Source organism: Cnephaeus nilssonii (assembly GCF_951640355.1).
Source record: "Cnephaeus nilssonii genome assembly, chromosome: 2".
Taxonomy (NCBI): Eukaryota; Metazoa; Chordata; class Mammalia; order Chiroptera; family Vespertilionidae; genus Cnephaeus; species Cnephaeus nilssonii.
The window spans coordinates 108916799-108937606 of record NC_137073.1 but is presented as its reverse complement, the minus strand read 5'-3'; the positions used below and the strand labels follow the sequence as shown (position 1 = coordinate 108937606).

Sequence of the window (20808 nt, the reverse complement as noted above, 5' to 3'; positions counted from 1 at the left end):
ACTGCAGGCCCTCCCACTGCAGGCCCTCCCACCTGTGCCCTCTCACTGCAGGCCCTTCCACTGCAGGCCCTCCCACCTGTGCCCTCTCACTGCAGTCCCTCCCACCTGTGCCCTCTCACTGCAGGCCCTCCCACCTGTGCCCTCTCACTGCAGGCCCTCCCACTGCAGGCCCTCCCACCTGTGCCCTCTCACTGCAGTCCCTCCCTCCTGTGCCCTCTCACTGCAGGCCCTCCCACCTGTGCCCTCTCACTGCAGGCCCTCCCACCTGTGCCCTCTCACTGCAGGCCCTCTCACTGCAGGCCCTCCCACCTGTGCCCTCTCACTACAGGCCCTTCCACCTGTGCCCTCTCACTGCAGGCCCTCCCACCTGTGCCCTCTCACTACAGGCCCTCCCACCTGTGCCCTCTCACTGCAGGCCCTCCCACCTGTGCCCTCCCACTGCAGTCCCTCCCACCTGTGCCCTCTCACTGCAGTCCCTCCCACCTGTGCCCTCCCACTGCAGTCCCTCCCACCTGTGCCCTCCCACTGCAGTCCCTCCCACCTGTGCCCTCTCACTGCAGGCCCTCCCACCTGTGCCCTCTCACTGCAGGCCCTCCCACCTGTGCCCTCTCACTGCAGTCCCTCCCACCTGTGCCCTCTCACTGCAGGCCCTCCCACCTGTGCCCTCTCACTGCAGGCCCTCCCACTGCAGGCCCTCCCACCTGTGCCCTCTCACTGCAGTCCCTCCCTCCTGTGCCCTCTCACTGCAGGCCCTCCCACCTGTGCCCTCTCACTGCAGGCCCTCCCACCTGTGCCCTCTCACTGCAGGCCCTCTCACTGCAGGCCCTCCCACCTGTGCCCTCTCACTACAGGCCCTCCCACCTGTGCCCTCTCACTGCAGGCCCTCCCACCTGTGCCCTCTCACTACAGGCCCTCCCACCTGTGCCCTCTCACTGCAGGCCCTCCCACCTGTGCCCTCCCACTGCAGTCCCTCCCACCTGTGCCCTCTCACTGCAGGCCCTCCCACCTGTGCCCTCTCACTGCAGGCCCTCCCACCTGTGCCCTCTCACTGCAGACAGAAATTAAAATCAGGTTGTGGCTCTCACTGAGAACTCGAGCTTCTTTCTGACCCAGAGCACCGCTCACTGCCCTCACAGCCATGGATTCAGGGATCAGAGCTTCCACGGAGCCTCCTCTGAAACAGCTTTTCATTTAGGTTCATGTCAAGTCCGTGTTCTGCGCCTCTGCTTTCCTTCTGCTATTGTCCTCTGGTTTATCTCACAGACAGGGAGGTGTGCTTCAATGCCTGCAAGTATGTGCTGTCCCTGAGAAAGCTTTATGAGATCTGGAGCCTGTGAAGCGAAAACAATAACCACCTGGTCGCAGGCTGCTGTCCAGGGACGCACTGAGCGTGCCCAAGCATTGAACTCTGAGCTCTAACTGCGCCAGAGGCCGCAGGACTGAGTTCTGTGATGAGCTTTCCAAGATGCCAGCCTCTCGTGGCAGTGGAGCGGGGAAGCCCAGCGCTGTGGTGTCAGGGCTGTTAGGGAGGGAACATCTTCCTTACGTTACTAGGTGTCACACAGACAATAGGTGTTGGAATGGAAATGGACCTCAGGAATACCTTAGGTTTGGAAGGAAATGTCCTAAAAGATACAGAGGCAACCACTAGGTTGATGGTCTGTTTAGCACACTGGCCGTGGGAGTACCAGCAGGATTTTCCATCTGTGGCTGATCACTTGCCTCTCCTTTTCAGAGTGTGGTCCGCTGCCTGTGGCATCCAAAGCTGAACCAGATCATGGTGGGAACTGGAAACGGGCTGGCGAAAGTCTATTATGACCCCAACAAGAGTCAGAGGTATTCAGCAGCGTTGCCTGTTGTAGATGGATGACAACAACTGGGGGAGGGCCTTTCTTTCACCTGCTTTCATTTGTTCCCTCCTTTGATGGGGACCCACCCTTTCAGAAAATGCAGCTGGCACAGAGCAAAGCCTCAGACTTTTAGCATTGTGCTTTAGAGGATTTGGGTATCACCCTTGATCCAGACAGAATTCAAAGTGAGAGTGTTCTGGGGATTTGCAGTTCTTTAGCTGAAATGCTGAGTGCAGGGGGAGGCCGGCTCACTCTACATACCACCCTGGACAGTGGCATTAGCAGTGATGCATGTAGGGGATCAACAGGGCAGCGAGCTGACCACTGACAGGAAATGGGGCCGGCCAGTCTGCTTTGTTCCCTCTCTATCTGGCCTTTTATAAGACAGAAGGGTGGTTCCCTGCCAGCAGAAGGGGACAGCACAGACTTCCGCCTCCCAACCCCAGGCTCACCCCAGATGCCCAACGTAAGCACACCAGAGAACTTCGCTAAAGCCCAGTCGGTCCTCTCCCATTTTCCTGGGGCACAAAGATGGACATGGATGGACATGGGAAAGGATGGTTTTGCCTCTCTCTGACCGAATGGTTCTTTCTGGAGAGTAAGCCTGGTTAGCGAGTATTAAAATTCATGCTCATGTCACTGGAGTCCCCATAGACCTGCCTTGAGGTCCCACATCCTTCACTAATGAGTCTTCATTGGCCATAATTGGGCTCTGAGTGGAAGCAGACAATCTTGTCTTCTCAGAACTTTCTGGACTAGGGTTGGAACCTTTGTCCTAGAAAATAAAGGTACATATTGTGGTATTTCAGAACAAGTAGGATTTTGTTTTCCATAAAGAATTTGAAAATGCTAATATAACTCGGATGAGAGGGAGTGCGGTCCACTTGAGAAGACGACGAGCCCCATTTGCTAGCGCCCGTGTGGGGAGCACTGCCTTGGGGATCTTTAGGAAATGGCTTGTGTCTGCCTCTCCCGAGTGGTTGGCTCGTGCTGCTAAGGAGCAGGAGGTGTCCTGAGCACACTTTTGGTCCATCCCCCGCATTCTTGTGCTCAGCCCCTGGCAGCGCTGCCCAGCCAGCTCAGCGCCTGACGCTCACACTCCTGATTCTGAGATGCGTCCAAATGCCACTCGGGGTCTAGACCACCCAGACTGCTTTCATCTGGGACATAAACGAACATTTGAACCCTCCGACCTTTAGGGTGAAAAGGCTGATTAACGTTATTTCTGTCTCCTGAAGGTTTTCATGGTAGGTTATTTCTGTACATTTTAAACCAGCCTTCTGCTGCCCAGTTACCTCTCCATCCCTTTCCCTCCCTGGTAACCACTGACAACAGACTTGCTTTCCTTACGGTCGGTCTCTGATCACGGGGCTCCATCTGTCACATCCCCGAGAAAGTCAAGGGCGTGGTAAGACGGTGCACACAGCGTGCTCCTGAAAGCGTCTGATGCTTTCTACATGTGCTTTCTGCTTCTGAGACCAAGTAAAGAAAACGCTGTGCTTTTACCCTCCCCAGGGGAGCTAAGTTGTGTGTGGTCAAAACCCAGCGGAAGGCGAAGCAAGCCGAGACTCTGACCCAGGACTACATCATCACCCGTAAGTTGTTAGCTGGTCTCTTCACACCCACTCTCTCCGCTCCAGTGCGGTGCTGATCTCGTGGCTCTGGAGGCAGGAGAAGCCCTCGGAGCTCAGGCGGATGCCACCAGCGCGCCCGTGCATGTGGACAGGACTGCGGCCGGGGAGCCGCTAACCCTGGGCTTCTGTGACTCATCACGGAGACGGAGTCATTTTATGTAACTTTCAACCCCAAACGGAAAAGCCTGTTGGAGCCTAATGCATTACTCTGTAGCAGCCTTTTAAAGAATAACAATCTGTTCTAAGAATAAACAAGAAGGAGTGCTGGTCCTGGAATCAGGGGAGCTGGCGCGTCCAGTTCAATTACTGACCGGCCATGTGATGCTGGACAACAGCTTTATCAGGGGAGGGAGGAGGCCGCGTGGAGGCTCTCCCACCTCCCTCTGCAGTTCTCTGACCTGCCATCGCCCGGCCCAGAGGCACTGAGATGGAAGGCTAACTACCTGGGGTCTGATCAGAAATCCCGGGGACAGCAGCTCCTCTGGGTTTGCCACACAGCCTCATCCATCGGGCAGAATTGTGTGTCCCCAGAGCCTCAGTGTCAGGCCGGTCCTAGGCGGCGGCCAGGAAGGCAGCCTCGGATGCTGTAGCACTTGTCCTGGGCGGAAGCCCCTGTGGACTTACCCGCTCTCCTCTAAGCCCAGGGGCGCTGCACTGCTGGGCTCTCCCGTGGGGGCCTCCTGTGAGACCAGCTCCCTTAGAACTTGTGGTCGCGAAGGGATCCCACGACACTTCTTGCAGGACTAGAAGTGTTAAAGTCGGGTCATAAAGTCTGGCTCATGTAATTACATGCGGCCTGCTTAAATTCCTCCAGCCGTTTGAAGTGAAAAGCTATGTTCCCCTCCTAAAAATACTGCGTGCCGTGTTGCCCAACGGGGACGGCGCTGTGTCCCTGAGCTCCGGACTCTGCTGCCTGTTTCACCAGCGCGTGATACGGCCCAGGCCCAGGTGCTGGAGTGGCGGCGGGCGGGGAGGGGGGCGGGTACTAGGAGCATGTTGAAGGTGGTGCAGACATTTCTGTTATTCATATTATAAGCTCCTTTTAAATTCCTGTTATTCCTCTACCTGCCTCTCCCAGTCCTCTGGGGACAATTTTCCCTTGTAAGGAGGTTTTAATCTGCACGTAAGCATCCAAAGAAATAATTCAGGTGCTTTTTCTGTTCAAAAAAGATATTTTATTCCCCCACCTCCCAGATGTTCTCCCTCTTCCCCAGAATATCCGTTTCCCTTTTAAATCCATATGCTCTTTTATGTTCTGAAATTTAATTCTGACACTGAGTAAACACACAACCGTAATTGGACAAGCATTGCTTTGATTTTTATTGTTTGGCTTTGCCCCACAGAGATGTAGGAATAATGCCCATCCAGTCGCCACGGCAGGAGAGCCGGGCACCCCCTGCCTTCGGGCAACCTTTATCCCAGTTTCAGTGGGACAAGTGCCCCTCCCTTCCGGCCACTCAGTGTCGTCAGCTCCTCCTGAGAGGTGGTCACATTTCAGAAACGTGTGAAGTGATTCCAGTGCCTCTGAGGCATCTGAGGAGACCTCGGGCTGGCGCAGGCTGTTGGCAGGATGCACACGCAGGCCCGTCAGGGAAAAGAAGAGGCGGCCCCATGACAGCGTGTCTTCTCCAAACCACAGAGATTAGGTCTGACTGCCCCCCGGCTTGGGAAACGGGGAGCCTCCCCAGTGTTTCCGTGACAGTCTCTGGCCATTTCCTGCGTGCCATTGGTTGCCAGGAGAGGTGAACCAGAGTCTGGTCTCCAACAGAATTGGTTAATTGGTTACAGTAAGACTGTCTTTTGTTATTAGACGAAGGCTGTCATTATGACTTCCATTTCATCTTTCGGTTAGTCATGCCCTAGCTATGTCTTTGGGTGGAAGGCTTATTATTATAATGAAATTTTTCACATGTGACTTCTCGTAGCTCACGCCTTGCCGATGTTCCGTGAGCCCCGCCAGCGGAGCACCAGGAAGCAGCTGGAGAAGGACAGACTGGACCCCCTGAAGTCCCACAAGCCCGAGCCTCCTGTGGCGGGCCCAGGTGACTGCTCTAGGCGTGGCCCGCAGAGGGGTGGGCGCAGCACGGGGGAGAGGCTGGAGAATCGGGTCCATCCTTGGGGCCTGGATGCTTCTTTGTCTTCAGAGAGATTGACTAAATAGGTGTTTTCAGACATTTTCTTGCTAGCATCAGAAGCTTTTGCTTAGATACAGGATGCAGAATTCCAGTGCACGTAGCTGACAGGATGGCGCTGCGATGCAGAAGTGGAGAGGAAGCCCGGGGCCTGTCAGCTCGGTTTCTAACTTGAGCCCTGGAGGTGACCTCGGTGGAACTCTGGGGCTCCTGGGAACCCACTGCTAAAACCGTGGCTCTCAGCGTTGGCTTAATATGCACCATTGGGCACTTTGACCAGAATCCAGGCTGGGTTAGGTTTCACGTGCGGCAGAAAATGGCCATCATTTTAGTTCCGTGCTGATAAAATGGAGCTGCCCACTGCCCTGGGAGATGAATAAAAGTCCTTACAGGTTTTAACAAAGTCTGTACCGGAAGGAAGCAAAGCAGCCTTAGCCACAGTACAGCACGCGCCTTTACCAGAACCCCACTTTCTGTTACCCGCGTGGAGTTTCCTTCGGTCCCAGGCTCACAAGCCTACAGCTTTTGACTTGTTCATTCATCTGAACCCGAGTTGTGGACCCACATCTGTTTGGCCTGTCCCTTCAGCACTGAACACATACCACATATCAGTCTCACTTTTTAGCAAAGTTTTCTCTGCTGCCATCCTAATCAAAGTTCCGAAATAGTAGGGCCTGGATTACTGACAAACGCTTCTGACGAACTCAGCACCGAACTCAGCACCTTATCTCCGTCCCTCGCCCTCCTCCCCACCTCACCTGCATGCTCCTCACACCAGCTGTCATTCCCAACTCCGCCAGCGTTCCCATTGCTGTAGCCCCAGGTCTTCCCAAGCTTCCCACCGCCAGCTGCATTTCCAGAGATGGGAAGTTCTCGATAGTCTGACCCTAACCTCTTCTGAGCTCTGCGCCTCACTCCTCTCCTCCCTGAGCCTCTGAGCTGGCTGTTGGTTCGCTCCTGCCCCCCAATGCCCAGTGCATTTCCCTTTCTGTATTTTTGTACTTAGCCCATTCTGCTCATCGAAAATAACCTTCTCTCTCTTCTGAGCTTTCCCCAATCGGATTCATCTCTTCCTAAAGACCCCGCAACCACCTCACTCTAAATCAGTCTTTTAGTGCTGTTTGGCTTTTCATTTTTTTTTTTTTTAAATCTTCCTGCGTTTTTGACTGTCAGGCATGTTGGGGACTTACAGGGAATAAAGCCCCTGCCTTAGGAAGCTTGCTGTCTCCCAGAGCAGTGAGAGTGAACTACCGAGTCAGTGCGCTCAGCTTGCTTGTTTTCTCCCCTGCGAGGGCCTTTGGGAGATGGGAAGCCCTAAGATAGGTTTGTTCAAAACGACAATAGCATCTAACAAATACTGGTTACTTTTATTAATTGAATTCCAAATGATCATACCAGAGGAATTTTTTAAGGTATATACATGGCAAACTACTTGTAATTCTTCCAACATCCATATCATTATGTAAATTAAGCAACAGAGACATAACAAAAATGTCTCTATTTACAAATGTGCCGGGGAAGTTGAGGTTCAGTGCGTTGCTACTTTGGTTGTGACCGTCATAAAGGAAAGCTGAAAGGACGATGTCCAAGCACTGCTGAGATCTGTGCGCTTCACACAAGTCTGAAGAACTTGGGCCCCTGGCTCGAGACCCTGATTCTGGGGGGAAGGACAAAAATCGGGTCGCGCCAGAGCTCCAGCCCGACTGTCATTCATTAACCGGGTGCCTTGGAAGCCAGCGCCGAGGGCGTCTCAGCCTTGTCAGAAGTAGAGCGTGCACAGGGCACACCGATACGTTGTTTTGCGTGTTATGTTCCTGACGTGGGTGTTTCCCTTTGAACAGGTCGTGGCGGCCGGGTGGGAACCCACGGCGGCACCCTGTCCTCATACATCGTGAAGAACATTGCTTTGGACAAGACCGACGACAGCAATCCCCGGGAGGCCATCCTGCGCCACGCCAAGGCCGCAGAGGACAACCCGTACTGGGTTTCTCCAGCCTATTCCAAGTAAGGGAACAGCCTTTCACGTGGGGAAGTCCTTACGCTTAATGCATTGGGAAGAACGGTGGCTGCTCTGAGGTCCTAACGCCTCCACTTCATGTTTTATCCTGGAGCATGAAAACTAGGCCGGGCACCATCGTTCTGAAATCCGGGCATCTGCGTGTCTTAGGACTCTAACGTGGTGAATTGTCAAACCAGGCCAGTTCCACCAGATTACAGCCTAGTGTAAGCCCATTAATTATGTGAAGTCCATTCCTCCTGTGATAAAACAATTACTGCCTGTGTGCAGTATCTAAGTTGAGGAGGGTTGAAAGCAACCGAAGGGGAGGAGCTCTAGGTCTGTTATTAGGACTGCCTTTCATGTGTAGAGCGGTACCTGTGAGTAACACTTACACAGCCGCGGAGAGCCTGCCTGCTCAGGTTCCCTTACATGGCCCAGCATGGGTGAGCATGTAGTGTTCCTTAAAGCTACACTTACACGAAAGAAAGGCACTATTGTAGAATTGGGGCTTTAAAATTTTTTATTTTAAACTTACAAAGTTGCAAAAACAGTACAAAGTATTCATGTATGCTCTTCACCTAGCTTCCCCTAATGTGAACACCTTACATAAGCAAAGTACAGTTAATTAGCACAATACAGATTGAGATTGGTACAATACTCTTAAGTAAGCTCAGGACCCTACTTTATTTTCCCGCTAACATCCTACCAAGGATCCCAGCTGCGTTTAGTTGTTACTTCTTAGTCTCCTCCAGTCCCACAGTTTCTCAGCCTGTCTAGTCTCTCATGACCTTGACACTTTCCGTGAATGCCAGCCTGTTAGTTTGTACACTTTTCTCCGTTTGTCCGCTGTTTTCTCATGATTGGAATGAAACTGCATTTTTGGCAAAAGCAACACAAGGGGGGTGTATCGTTCTCAGTGCATCGTATCAGGGCCTCCTGTCAGTCACTGTGTCTTCTGGCGGGTGATGCTAACTGTGACCGCTTGGTTGAGTGACGTGTCCTCCGGGCTCTCCACCGTCAGGCTACTGTTACGGTTTGAATTAATACATTTCGTGGGGGAGATATTTTAAGACGATGCAAATCCTGTCTCTCCCTAAACTTTGCGCTCTCTCTTTATCATCCATCCATATGTTTGCCTGCAGCAGTGATTACTGTGGTGCTTGCCCAGTGGTAACTTTCTAGTTCCCTCTTTTCTTCTGCATTTATTAATTGGAATTCTACTGAAAGGAAGAATTGTCCTTTCCATATTTACTCATTTTTTTTCAGGTACTTTTTATATCAGTATGGACTTTAAGATACTTTATCATCTGGGTTAAAATCCAATATTACTGTTTAGTTTTTGTGCACATTGTTCCAGCTTTGGCCAACGGACTCTCCTTCAGAATGGCTCCTGTCTTCCTACAACAAGCCCCTGTGTTTTTTGAGCACTTCCTTACTTTCTGGCACCACAAGATGTTCCAGGTCATCCTCGTCTTTCTTGCCACAGTCTTAGAATCAGCCACTTCTCCAGGGAGCCTGGTTCCTTTGGTTGGAGAAGGATGTTTTGAAACCAAAAGTTGGTGCTAGATATCCTCATTGCTACTGGAATGCCATTGCCTCTAGGCCCTCTCAGCTGACAAAGCTTGGGAACACATGTATGTACATGAACCTACACATACACACATACATGTTTCTGTGTATAATTATCTGTATTGGTATTTTAAAACCATGAATATGAACTGATGCCTCTGATTTCAATTCCATACCCAGGGTTCACTTAACCTTCCCCCTTTCCGTATTTGTAACTTCTTCCTCCAGTAGTAAGAAACCCAGCCTCGTTACCTGCAAGGTATTTATTTATTCGTGTGTTCATGCCTTGTGTGCACATAAAGCAGCTGCTGAGGTGCTAGCCTCTGTGAGAAGCAGCTTCCCTAACTAGCCTGCAGCATTTGTGCCAGTTCTTTCTGTTTCAGCCTTGCAGTCTCCAGTCAAGATACTGTTTCCAGTTACTCAGTTTAGATCTTTTCTTCTTCCTTCCTGTCTGTGTCATTATGTTATTCATTTGGGAAATAGTTAATCTCATTAGTTAGTGTTTTTATTCCTTTTTGGGATTTCCCGCACATTCTGTTATTTTTTAGCGTGTGTATATAGGGTATGCAAAATATTACTGTGATGCTAGGAGTCAGAACTTTTCCCACATGAACAACTGTAAACCTGCTTTTGACCCACCATGTACAAAAATGAGAAATTTATGTCCTCCTTTCCAATTTTATACCTATTTCTTTTTCTTCTCTAACTGCATTGACTAGTGCTGCCAAAACAATATTAAATACTATCAGTGATAGCACACATCCTTTTCTCACTTTGAACTTCAACAAGAGTGACTATTAGGTTAAAACATGTAATAGCCCTTTTTGTATGTGGAGGGAAAAAGTAGCAGCAAGTTCATATTATTCAATTTAATGGTATTTCCCCATAAAGCATGATAACTTCTGAAAACATACACATACAAGATGTTAAGGAAAAATCCATCTTTTTGTTTACTTATTCCATAAAGATTTAGTGATCAGCTACAATGTATAAGGTACTGTCCTGGGTTGTAGGGTAACAGCAGTGTTTATGGAGCTTATATTCCAGTAGAGAGTGAGAGACAATAAATAGATCCGTAGGTGTTAGATGGTGGCAAATACGAAGAAGAAAACCACATTAGTTCCGGGGACATGGAGCACCAGGGAGAGGGAAGGAGCAGGTAGGGCCATCAGGTGGAACCTCTGCTGAAGTTCTGACCTGAGCGAAATGAGGGGGTGAGCCTGCAGGCCGCCAGGGGAAGGACATCCATGCAAAGGAGGCACCGCACAGAGGCCCCGGCACTTCATCTGCAGTGGAGGCTGAATTTCTTTTCTTTTCTTTTTTTTTTATAACTCTAATAATTTGTTTTTATTTTTATTTATTTATTTATTTTTTTAATTACATATAGTAATACATATATCTCCTCCCCCCTCCATTGACCTTCACCCAGCCTCCCCTACCCCCTGTCGCATGCCCTCATCCCACCACCCCAGTGTCTTGTGTCCATTGGTGTGCTTATATGCATGCATACAAATCCTTTGGTTGATCTATTTCCCCCCCTCCCCAACACTCTCCAGCCTTCCCGCTGTAATTTGACAGTCTGTTCGGTGCTTTACTGCCTCTGTATCTTTTTATTCATCAGGTTATAATGTTCTTTATTTTCCATAAATGAGTGAGATCATGTGGTATTTTTTTTTCATTGCCTGGCTTATTTCACTTAACATAATGCTCTCCAGGTCCATCCATGCTGCTGCAAATGGTAAGAATTCCTTCTTTTTTATAGCAGCGTAGTATTCCATTGTGTAGATGTACCATAGTTTTCTAATCCACTCATCTGCTGATGGGCACTTAGGCTGTTTCCAAATGTTAGCTATGGTGAATTGTGCTGCTATGAACATAGGGGTGCATATATCCTTTCTGATTGGTGTTTCTAGTTTCTTGGGATATATTCCTAGAAGTGGGATCACTGGGTCAAATGGGAGCTCCATTTTTAGTTTTTTGAGGAAACTCCATACCGTTCTCTACAGTGGCTGCACCAGTCTGCATTCCCACCAGCAGTGCATGAGGGTTCTTTTTTCTCCGCATCCTTGCCAGCACTTGTTGTTTGTTGATTTGTTGATGATTGCCATTCTGACAGGTGTGAGATGGTACTAGAGGCTGAATTTCATTGCATTCTTTTATTTATCTCTTTGGAAGTGATCATAGGGTTTTTCAGTGAATATGATTTTTATTACTGAGTTTTCTCCCATTGCATCATCCTTGCACCTTTGTAGGATCCTCACAAGGTTACGGCTTATTCTTTGCCGGGTGTTAGCCTGGCTGTGTAAGCTTTGTACCCGCTCCTTTCCTGTGTGTATTCTCGAGCTGTTTTGAATACCATTAGGTCTACTTGGTAAGAACTGGATAGACTCCACCTGCAGAGTGTCCAGGCCTGGTGCTTGTGTGGAGGCGAGGGCGAGTAGTAATTCCTTAATGTCTCTCTTCCGTCCCCTCAGGGTAAGGAGTCCATTTGGATTTCTCTCTTCTGAATCTGCTTGTCATGAACATTTTCTTAGAAAATCATTCATCCATATTTTCAACTTCCTTTATATAGAATTAGTTTAAGTGGAAATTGTCCTTGTTCGTTGTTGACCATTACCTAATGGCATTTTCCTGCATGGTAGGCGAGTTAGTTATGTTCACAATTGGATGATATGCTAGTTTAGTAGTTGCTCTGGGAAGCAGGTTGAGCAGGTATTGTCATATCCTCACCTTACAAGTGAGGAGACCGAAGCTCCGAGATTGCAATTAACAGTGAATCCCAACCAGAAATGGACTGTGATCTCTGCTCAGACACACTTTGCTGCTGCTGCATGTTGCTCCCCTCTCTTTCCTTCACCCAATCTTGTCACCTGAGGTTTATTGCGTGCTAGCTGAGTTCATGGCACCGTGTGCGTGGCATGCCATGTGTTAGCCAGGGTTTTTCTCCTGCTCACCTGCTCAAGTGTACGGTTTACTGCCAAGTGGCAGAGTGCTTGAAGGGAAGCGAATATTTAAAAGGATCCTCTCATAAAGGTCAGTGTAATTGAGAATGTGTGTCTGGTTGTTTTTCTTCCCTGAAATTGACTTCTGTCAGCGATGAAATGAAGATTTACTGCATCTCACTTTTTCACAGAAAAGCACAACTAGCCCCTACACAGTCTGCCTGCTTGTGCATGGCACACACTCACCTTCATTCTGCAGGGATGCTCGCAGAGTCTTTGCACACTTGACATTTGTCGACGGAGTGTTTGAGCCTCCCTTCTGGCCCTGGCAGGGTGACAGCGTGGGAGTTCAGAGACACAGCAGGTCACAGAGGACTCGGTCAGTCACACACGGCAGATTCGATTACGGTTTCTTGTTGAAAGCTGCTGCTGGGGGGAGGGGGAAGGGGCTGGCTGGGAGTGGGCAGGTATCGACCAGGCCTGCGATTCGCTTACCTCACCTCGGGCTGTGTGCGGAGGCTGCCCCCAGCCCTGACAGCCTGACAGCTCTGTCAGCGTGGCCTCTTCCTGCCAGAGGAGCCGCCTTCGTAGCCGGTTCAGTCCTTTTCATGTTCACCGAGCGTGTTTGCTCTGACACAGGATCTGCGGATATGTGGATATCAAATACCATTCCCCCACAAGGGGTGCGTTCGAAGTCAGTATTGAAAGAGGCCGCTCTCTGAGTGCGTGAAGCTTTATTTGTGTCAGCACAAGACATAGGGAAGCATAACTTTTTCCTGAGTTATGCTTTGGTGACCCAGCATCACGGACCACGTCCTGTGTGGAGCCAGTGTTTCTCCAAGAGGATTTGTGGGCCATCTGTGTTGGAGTCGAGGGTGGGCATGGAGAGGTTGAAAATGCAGATTTTTAGATCCCGCCCCAACCAGCTCAGTCTGTGCACTGGGGCTGGGGATTTGCATCCTATGAACTTTCCCAGGTGATTATTTTGCCCACGAAAGTGTGATAATAATACAAAGTAATCCTTTAGAACAGACCACATATGATTTGCCCTTAAGAAAATTCAAGCGTCCATAATAGATTATTTTGGTTATAGAGATTCATACTGAAGACATATTGCATAACAAAAGTATTTCCCTCCGGGTTTAAAAAATAGCAAACACCTATGTTATATTTAATATAGAAATTATTTTATTGAATATATTTTAAATATAACTTTTTAAAAATATACCTATTATATGGAGGAACACGTGATAACCAAAGCAAGGTAAATAATAATAATGACATTTTATATACTTCACCATATCAGGCTTATTTAGAAAGGTTACGTATCATTCATTGAATCCTCACAGCAGTCCTATGAGCAAGTGACATTATTGTCCCCTTTTTATAGATGAGGACATTGAGGCTTCTAACCTGATCAAAGCTACATAGGTTGCAAGTGGCAGACCTGGAATTTGAACATAGTGGTCTGGCTTCTGAGTCAAACTTCTGTGTTTGACACTGTAGTGCACGGCCTCTCATCACAAAGCAACTGAGAATACTTACGGGAAACGTGAGTAATAGTGAAGCTGAAAAGAAGCAGAAGTGCTGGGCTGTTTCTGCTGAGAATGACTTACCTTCGCCAAGGCCATTGCCCATCCCGGAAGTGAGAGCGTAGGGCTACAGTACTGCCAGCTTTCATACGTGTTTCTGAATGGAAATCGTGGCGCTCACAGTTACATGCTTTATAAATGTGAGCTTAGAGAGGGCACTGAGATACCCGGGCGGTCTCAGTGTGCTCTTCAAGGATTTAGTCATTCCAATTTTTTTATCCACTTTGGGGTAAGGTGGGTAACAGTGATTTTAGAAGGTTCTTTTGTTTTTCTTTCTCTCTCTCTCCCCCCCCACCCACCCTTTTTTGTTTCCAGTTTCCACGGATTTCATATAAGTCCCTTTCTCCATCCTCATCCAGTCTCTGACTCTCATACAGATCGTTGTGAGTTAGTATGTGCTATTTAATGAGTCTGAGATATGTTTATCTATTTTCCAAAATGTTATTGTCCATTTCCTGAAGAAAATAGGACTTTTTTTTTTTTAAACCTAGAAACATCTTGTTACTTCTCATGTGTCCCTCATATGTTTTTTAAAGAACTATCTTTGATTAGCTCTTCACCAGAAAGAAGAGACCATTTCAAGTGGAATCTTTTGGTCAAAGTCTTATTGAGTCTTAATAATTCTGCAATTGTGAGGATCGGGTCAGAGTGCATCTGGACTGTGTTCATTCTAACAGGGTTAACAAGTGTGTCCGATTGTCAGTCATGGCTGTAATTGGCTTTGGCTTTGAGGTTTTCCTTTATAATAAACAATGGGCCCTGAGCCAAAAAAGCTTGTGGTTTGTGCTCACATACTGATGACTAGATATTATAAGGGATTTCCCCTCATACCCATTTTATTGCCCTGGAGCTCAGGTTAGCTTTTTGGATGAATCATATCAGAAGAAAGTCCCTAATTAAAAGGAGTCTGACCCGGGGACCCTTCATTGCAGCTGAAAACACTTGCGGCTTCACTGTGGCCTGAGCGCCGGAGGAGGCATGACGAGGGCCCGTCAGAGCTCAGCCCGAGAGAAGGGCAGCCCTGCGCACACTGTGGGTCCCTCGCACAAACAGGCACCCAAGCGCCCTCTGGCAGGTTGCTGGGAAATCTTATTCATTCCCCACTGTTCTACACGAAACTCCTTTGGGGGTGGCACTGCAGGTGGGTGGGGCTCTCCCGGGCTTCGGTCCCTTTTCTGTAGCACACAGTGCCGCAGAGCCTCGCTTCCTACAGACCACGTTGAAATTCAGTTTTTAAGGTGTTCCAAGGGGGAGTTAATTAGCACAAAGTAGCTGATAATTTATAAAGTTGAGAGAGGCATTTGCTTAAGCTTTTATTTGCACTAGTAGCCCATCGCGTGATATCGCGCTCAGTAGGCTGCTGCCTGCCGCTTCTGTGGGAGCCGAGCCGCTTCCGCAGGAGGCAGAAGCGAGCCACCGGCGCCCATGGGAGCCGGGAGGGAGCCGCGCCGCTTCTGTGGGAGCCGGGAGGGAGCCGCACCGATTCCACAGGAGGCAGAAGCGAGCCACCGGAGCCCATGGGAGCTGGGAGGGAGCCGCGCCACTTCTGTGGGAGCCGTGCCGCTTCCGCAGGAGGCAGAAGCGAGCCACCGGCGCCCATGGGAGCCGGGAGGGAGCCGCACCGCTTCCGCGGGAGCCGGGAGGGAGCCGCGCCGCTTCCGCGGGAGCCGGGAAAGAGCCGCGCCGATTCTGTGGGAGGCGGGAGGGAGCCGCACCGATTCCACGGGAGGCAGAAGCGAGCCACCGGCGCCCATGGGAGCCAGGAGGGAGCCGCGCCGATTCCGCAGGAGGCGGGAGGGAGCCGAGCTGCTTCTGCTGGAGTTGGGCCCGCCGTCTCCTCTCTGAGCCTGCACTCGGCCGCAGGCTGCGGGCTGGCCCCCCTGTCCCTGTCCATGTCCGTTCCAGCTCCGGGGGGCTGGCCTGAGCCAGGGCGCGGAGGCTTGCTGGCACCCCTGTCTCTGCCTCCATTCCGGGCCTCACCTGCGCACGCAACCTCCTCCTGTCCAGTCGTGACCTGTTACGGAGTCCCGGCCTAATTTGCATATTTCCTCTTTATATATAGACTAGAGGCCCGTTGCACGAAGAAATTCGTGCAATAGGCCTTCCTTCCCTTGGCTTCCAGCACCGGTTTTCTTCCGGCACCTGGGACCCAGGCCTTTGCTCAGGCCAGAGTCTGCCTTCTTCGTCTTCGCTGCAGACTTCGGCCGGTTCGTCTTCTTTGCTGCTTCGCTGCAGACTCCAGCCGGAGTCTGCCATCTTCATCTTTGCTGCAGACTCTGGAGTCTGCAGTCTTGTCTTTGCTGCGGCACTCCGCTCCTGTAGATCCCTTCGCCCCCCGCCCTCCCTCTCATAGCAGGCGTCCTGCCCCGCCTGGCCACTCCATGCCTGGAGCAGCTGGGCGGCCACCATCTTTAGCCTTCTAATTTGCATACTCACTCTGATTGGCTGTGGGCGTAGCAGAGGTACGGTCAATTTACATGTTTGTCTACTATTAGGTAAGATAGATATGAAATAATAACTTAGCAAATGTAGAGTTTACCAAAGCTAAAACAAAATAAAAACCCTCCAGCCCTCCTCTGGTTAGTTTATTTAATGGTTAGTGTCTATAACCATGCTGATATCTAATCTGCTCTTCTTTTCTTGGTAACCCTAGTAAACAAGTTGACATATATAGTCAAGTGAAAAAAGTTTACTATTCAAAGTTAGTTAAACTGGAAAACAAGTTTCTCATCAGCCTTCTGTATGTTTAAGTTTCCGATGAACACTTACTGCAGGTTTTATTACATAAGCCAATAATACAGTAGTCTGGATGAAGCCGATTTCAATAAAGTGGGTACGCAACTGGTTGTCAGGAACCCGGGGAGCACCTACAGTGATTACACCGTTGCCGTTGCCTAATGAAATGTTCCTCCTCGTTTCTTTTTCTTCACTTTGATCCCTCTATATTAGCTTTTGTTTTGGGAGCTGAGATAAACCTGCCATGAGGCTGTAAGTTTGAGCTGATGATTTCCTGTCTCTTGAGAAAGGAAGCATAGAATTCTGGAGGAACTGATTAAATAGAAGGCAGGGAGTGGGTAGGTGATGGAAATGCTGCCTTGAAGTAGTGGGATACATTTCCCGTAGGTTTTCTTTTAGCAGTTTTATAGTTTTTGCTCTGAGGTTCAGCTCTTTGATCCATTCTGAGTAAATTTTTGTATCTGGTGTAAGGTAAGGGCCCAGTTTCTTCCTTCATTGTATATGGATATGCAGTTTTGCAAGCACCATGTATTGAAAGCAGCCTAGTTCTCACACTCAATTTTCCCTACTTGGCCAACAAAACGAGAGAATAGGTGGTAAACCGCATTGCTGGGAAATTTGGACACTGGTTTATGCCTTGATTTTGGCAATTTGGGGAAGGGGAGCATGGGTATCTGAAAGTTAAGTGTCATGATTTGATATCGCACACACATAATATGGCCATTTTTCTGACGATATTGTTATTAGTTCAAAGGTGGAATTTAAAATAAATTTTGTGGAGTTTCACAAAGAGGACCATCCCACCTTCCAAACAGGTTGCTATCCCCTAAGTTAAAGTACCCATAGAGGAAATGGGAGTAGGAAGTGTGTGGTTGGAAGTATGAGTGACCATGATGTAAAAATTTACTCCGTGAATTTTGCTGAGTTCAGTGCTGGAGGGAAAAAAGGTATCTCCTTTGAAAAACAAATCTAGTCCTTTTGTCTTGGCTGCCAGGCAATTCAGTGCCCACTTTTGTGCTCAGTTATGTACCCTTTAATTCCTTGGTTCTTGACCTTCACCTCATTGGGTTTGTCTTGATTTTCCTTATATTAGTAAGTCAACTTTATTGAGGTATAATTTACATACAACAAAACACAAAAAGCACTCATTTCCTGTCCTGACAAATGTATACATCTGCATAATCACCACTTCAATGAAGATGATAGCCTGTTTACATCCCCCAGAATGTTCCGTGAGCCCCCTGGCGATCATTCCTCCACCTCTGCCCCTGCTTAAAGCTGTGCCCTTCTGTGATCGCCCCAGTCTGCTAGACATGCTTTCAGAAGTAGGTGGACAGGAAAAGAAGAACTACTATAGTAGTTAACGGAAATAACCTTTTCAAGCTTTAGGTTTTCTTTCTGTGAACTTTTGTTCACTTTCTTTTTTTATATCCAAAAAAGCAGCATTACCACTTCTTAGTACTTAAGCCTCATTACAGCTAAAATCGATGCGCATTGCCAGATATCTTTAGAAGACCATCTTCTTTTTATTTTCCTCTTAGATTAAATATCGAATTCAAAGGATTTTTAAAACCAGACAAATGTATTCCTCTATGGGTTTGTTCATACCTGTGCAGTCACTGTCTTTGCCAGGAGATGGAGTATGTAATGAGCACCAGTTGCATATTAGAAAGCCCGGGTCCTGCTTTCTAGTAATTCGGCATCTCCCAACCTATGAAAACCTGCAGCTGCGTTTGGAACGGTTAGAGTGTGGCTATTGTTGATGCTGTAACAGTGTCTGGGAGTGACAACAGAAGTTTGATCAGCTGGACTGCGTATGGGGACAGCTTGGGCTCCCTAGGTACATGTGTGACGTAACTGGAGAGATGGGATTGTGGCCGATGTACGCATGTGGAAATGTATGTGGCTCGATCAGAACAACACCAGCATGAACATGTATGCTGTGTACATAAATAAGGTCTTAACCCTGCTCCACTTGCCAAATAAAAGCAGTTATTGTTGTTGATATTATATTGACCATTCTGCAATTACCTCATACAATGAATTGAAGTCTAAACAAAGATTTAAGCTAAAATATATCCTCTTCGGATAGAATGCTTTCATGTTTCCTTAAACTTGGATAGAGCTGTTTTTAAAAGTAAGTCAGCAGTAGCTGACCCAAAGGGGCACAAATTGAAACTACTTGACTTTTTAAAAAATCACTTTCGGTGCAAAAAGGAGTGTCATTGGACCAGGTACGGTTGCAAAGCACAGAAGGTCCTCATGCAAAGATTGCCAGTCCTACAGCAGCGATTCCCTACGATGTTCCCCCAAATGCGTGACCTTCCCACGCGTTGAGCTGAGTGCTGGAGGGAATGTCTTTTTGTTTGTTTTGCTTGTGCTGGCGGTGCTCAAATTACTCTGTATGTTATCTACTATTTTAAACTTATTAGATAAAATAACTATTAACTCAAATTCTCCCATTCATGAGTACTGTTATCAACATGTGTTTGGACTACTTAAGTCTAGGGACAGCCACAGAGCTATAAATAAAGAGCGTGTAGATTCTTGCTCGGTGACTGTACTAGTAATCGGTCCTCCCAAATGATTCCAATTAGCCTGAGTTTAAGTGGAGGGTGGTTATGGGTATGCGAGGATCCACTGAACTTGACTCGTTTGTTTTATTCAAGGAAAGGGCAGCATCCACAGTTGACCACAGAGGAAACCCTCTAAAAGACTCTGGCTCTTTTCTTGAACATTATTAAGTTTTCATTATTCTTTTCTTTGCCAGAAGTGTAACGATTGATATTTAATAATTGAAGTGTAATTGATTTCCCAAATGTGCTTCCACTCGATGAAAAGTAGAGTCTAATCTAATAAGCACTTGCCAACTACCTTTTCCTCTTCTCTTTAACTTTCTTTTAGGACTCAGCCCAAAGCCATGTTTGCACAAGTTGAATCTGATGATGAGGAAGCAAAGAATGAGCCAGAATGGAAAAAACGTAAAATCTGAAGAATTGCATATGAGAACTGTTTGCATGAGGGGGAGTATATTGGATAGGTTTTTTTGTGTTTGTTTTTTTAAATGCAATGAAAAATACACTTTTTGAACAGATTTTGTCCTTTGCCTTATTGAACCATTTAAAAGATAGGTAGCTACCCTTCCCTGAAATTTTGCTTATATTTTCTTATCTACAACTATTAAACTGTATTATAAGTAAATCAGAAACAGATTCTTAGCCTATTACCAAGTACTTTAGGTATTTGGAAACTTTATTCAACAACCATTGGTCTTGTGCAGATTCTCATAACCTGGGGGAAGGGAATGTACATTGGGATGTACATCTTGAGCAATCCTAGCAGCGGAATATGGAAACAGACATCAAACAGTTTGCTACTTCTGTGTAATATCACAACAGCTGTTTACATAACTGTAAATAATTGGGCTGCGTTCAGACTAAAGCACTGCCACACGAGGAAAGAACGTGCATCCGGTGACCCTTCTACAGCAGAGTCCAGTGGTTAGGTGTTAGGGAGCAGGCTGTGAAGTCAGACCCGTGTGAGTTCAAGTCCCGCCTCTGCTCCTGCTGTCTGGGTCACCGCGGCAGAGCTGTTAGAGTCCTCTCCTCTGGCCTCTGATGATCATCGTACTGCCCTCATAGGTTTGTTAAAAGGATTCGATGAGACTCCTTGTAGAGTGTTTAGCATAGTACCTGGCACACAGTAAATCTACACTCAATATTTGCTGTTTTAAAATAGAGTTAAGGATATCGACGTTGCCTGATTTTGATCAGTATTAGATTGGGTGTAGAAATGCTTTGTAAATGTAAGAGCTATGTAAGGAGAAGACACTAAGAATCATTCTGAAAGATCCTTGTGCTACAGTGACTAGAAAGCTACAACAAAAGTTGGCAGTTTGTCCAAAGTAATAACGAGCCAATAGGCTACAATCCTGGGGACCGCTTTCCCACGGACGGGGTAGTTCTGCGTGTCGGAGAGTGCCTGCTGCACAGTTCCCGTGTTTCCGGTGTTTCCGGGCCGCCCTCCCGCCTTCCCGCTCTCGTTTGTCTAGTGAATTAAATGATTACAAAAGTGAGTGACGATCCAGAGCACATGTCAGAAAGCTCCTGCTTCTATAGGCTTCACATAACATCCCTTCCCCAAAATCTTCTTCAATGCCCAGTCACACAGCTTTCTTACCTTGGCAGTTCTGGGTAGTATTGGCATCCTTCCGTAGATTAAGTCCTAAAAACCATCATTCTCATCCACTGTTCTGTCCTTTTTCCTTTGAGCTCCAGTTAACCCCTCCCTCATCCCTTGTCACTTAGCTTATAGGTTATAAGAGGAAGAACGAACATTTGCTGAGTAGACCTAC

General features: G+C 48.0%; 1 protein-coding gene across 1 annotated transcript in view; it reads left to right on the top strand.

The window, feature by feature from the left end:
* Positions 1–19542, top strand: part of WDR70 (WD repeat domain 70) — a 171312-nt gene extending 151770 nt beyond the window's left edge. Inside the window, exons 14-18 of the mRNA XM_079760670.1 lie at positions 1736–1836; positions 3366–3445; positions 5410–5526; positions 7458–7620; positions 19359–19542. Of these exons, the coding sequence (XP_079616796.1) occupies positions 1736–1836; positions 3366–3445; positions 5410–5526; positions 7458–7620; positions 19359–19446 (549 nt within the window). The 3' untranslated portion in view covers positions 19447–19542. The remainder of the gene's footprint in view (positions 1–1735; positions 1837–3365; positions 3446–5409; positions 5527–7457; positions 7621–19358) is intronic.
* The last annotated feature ends 1266 nt before the right edge of the window (positions 19543–20808 follow it).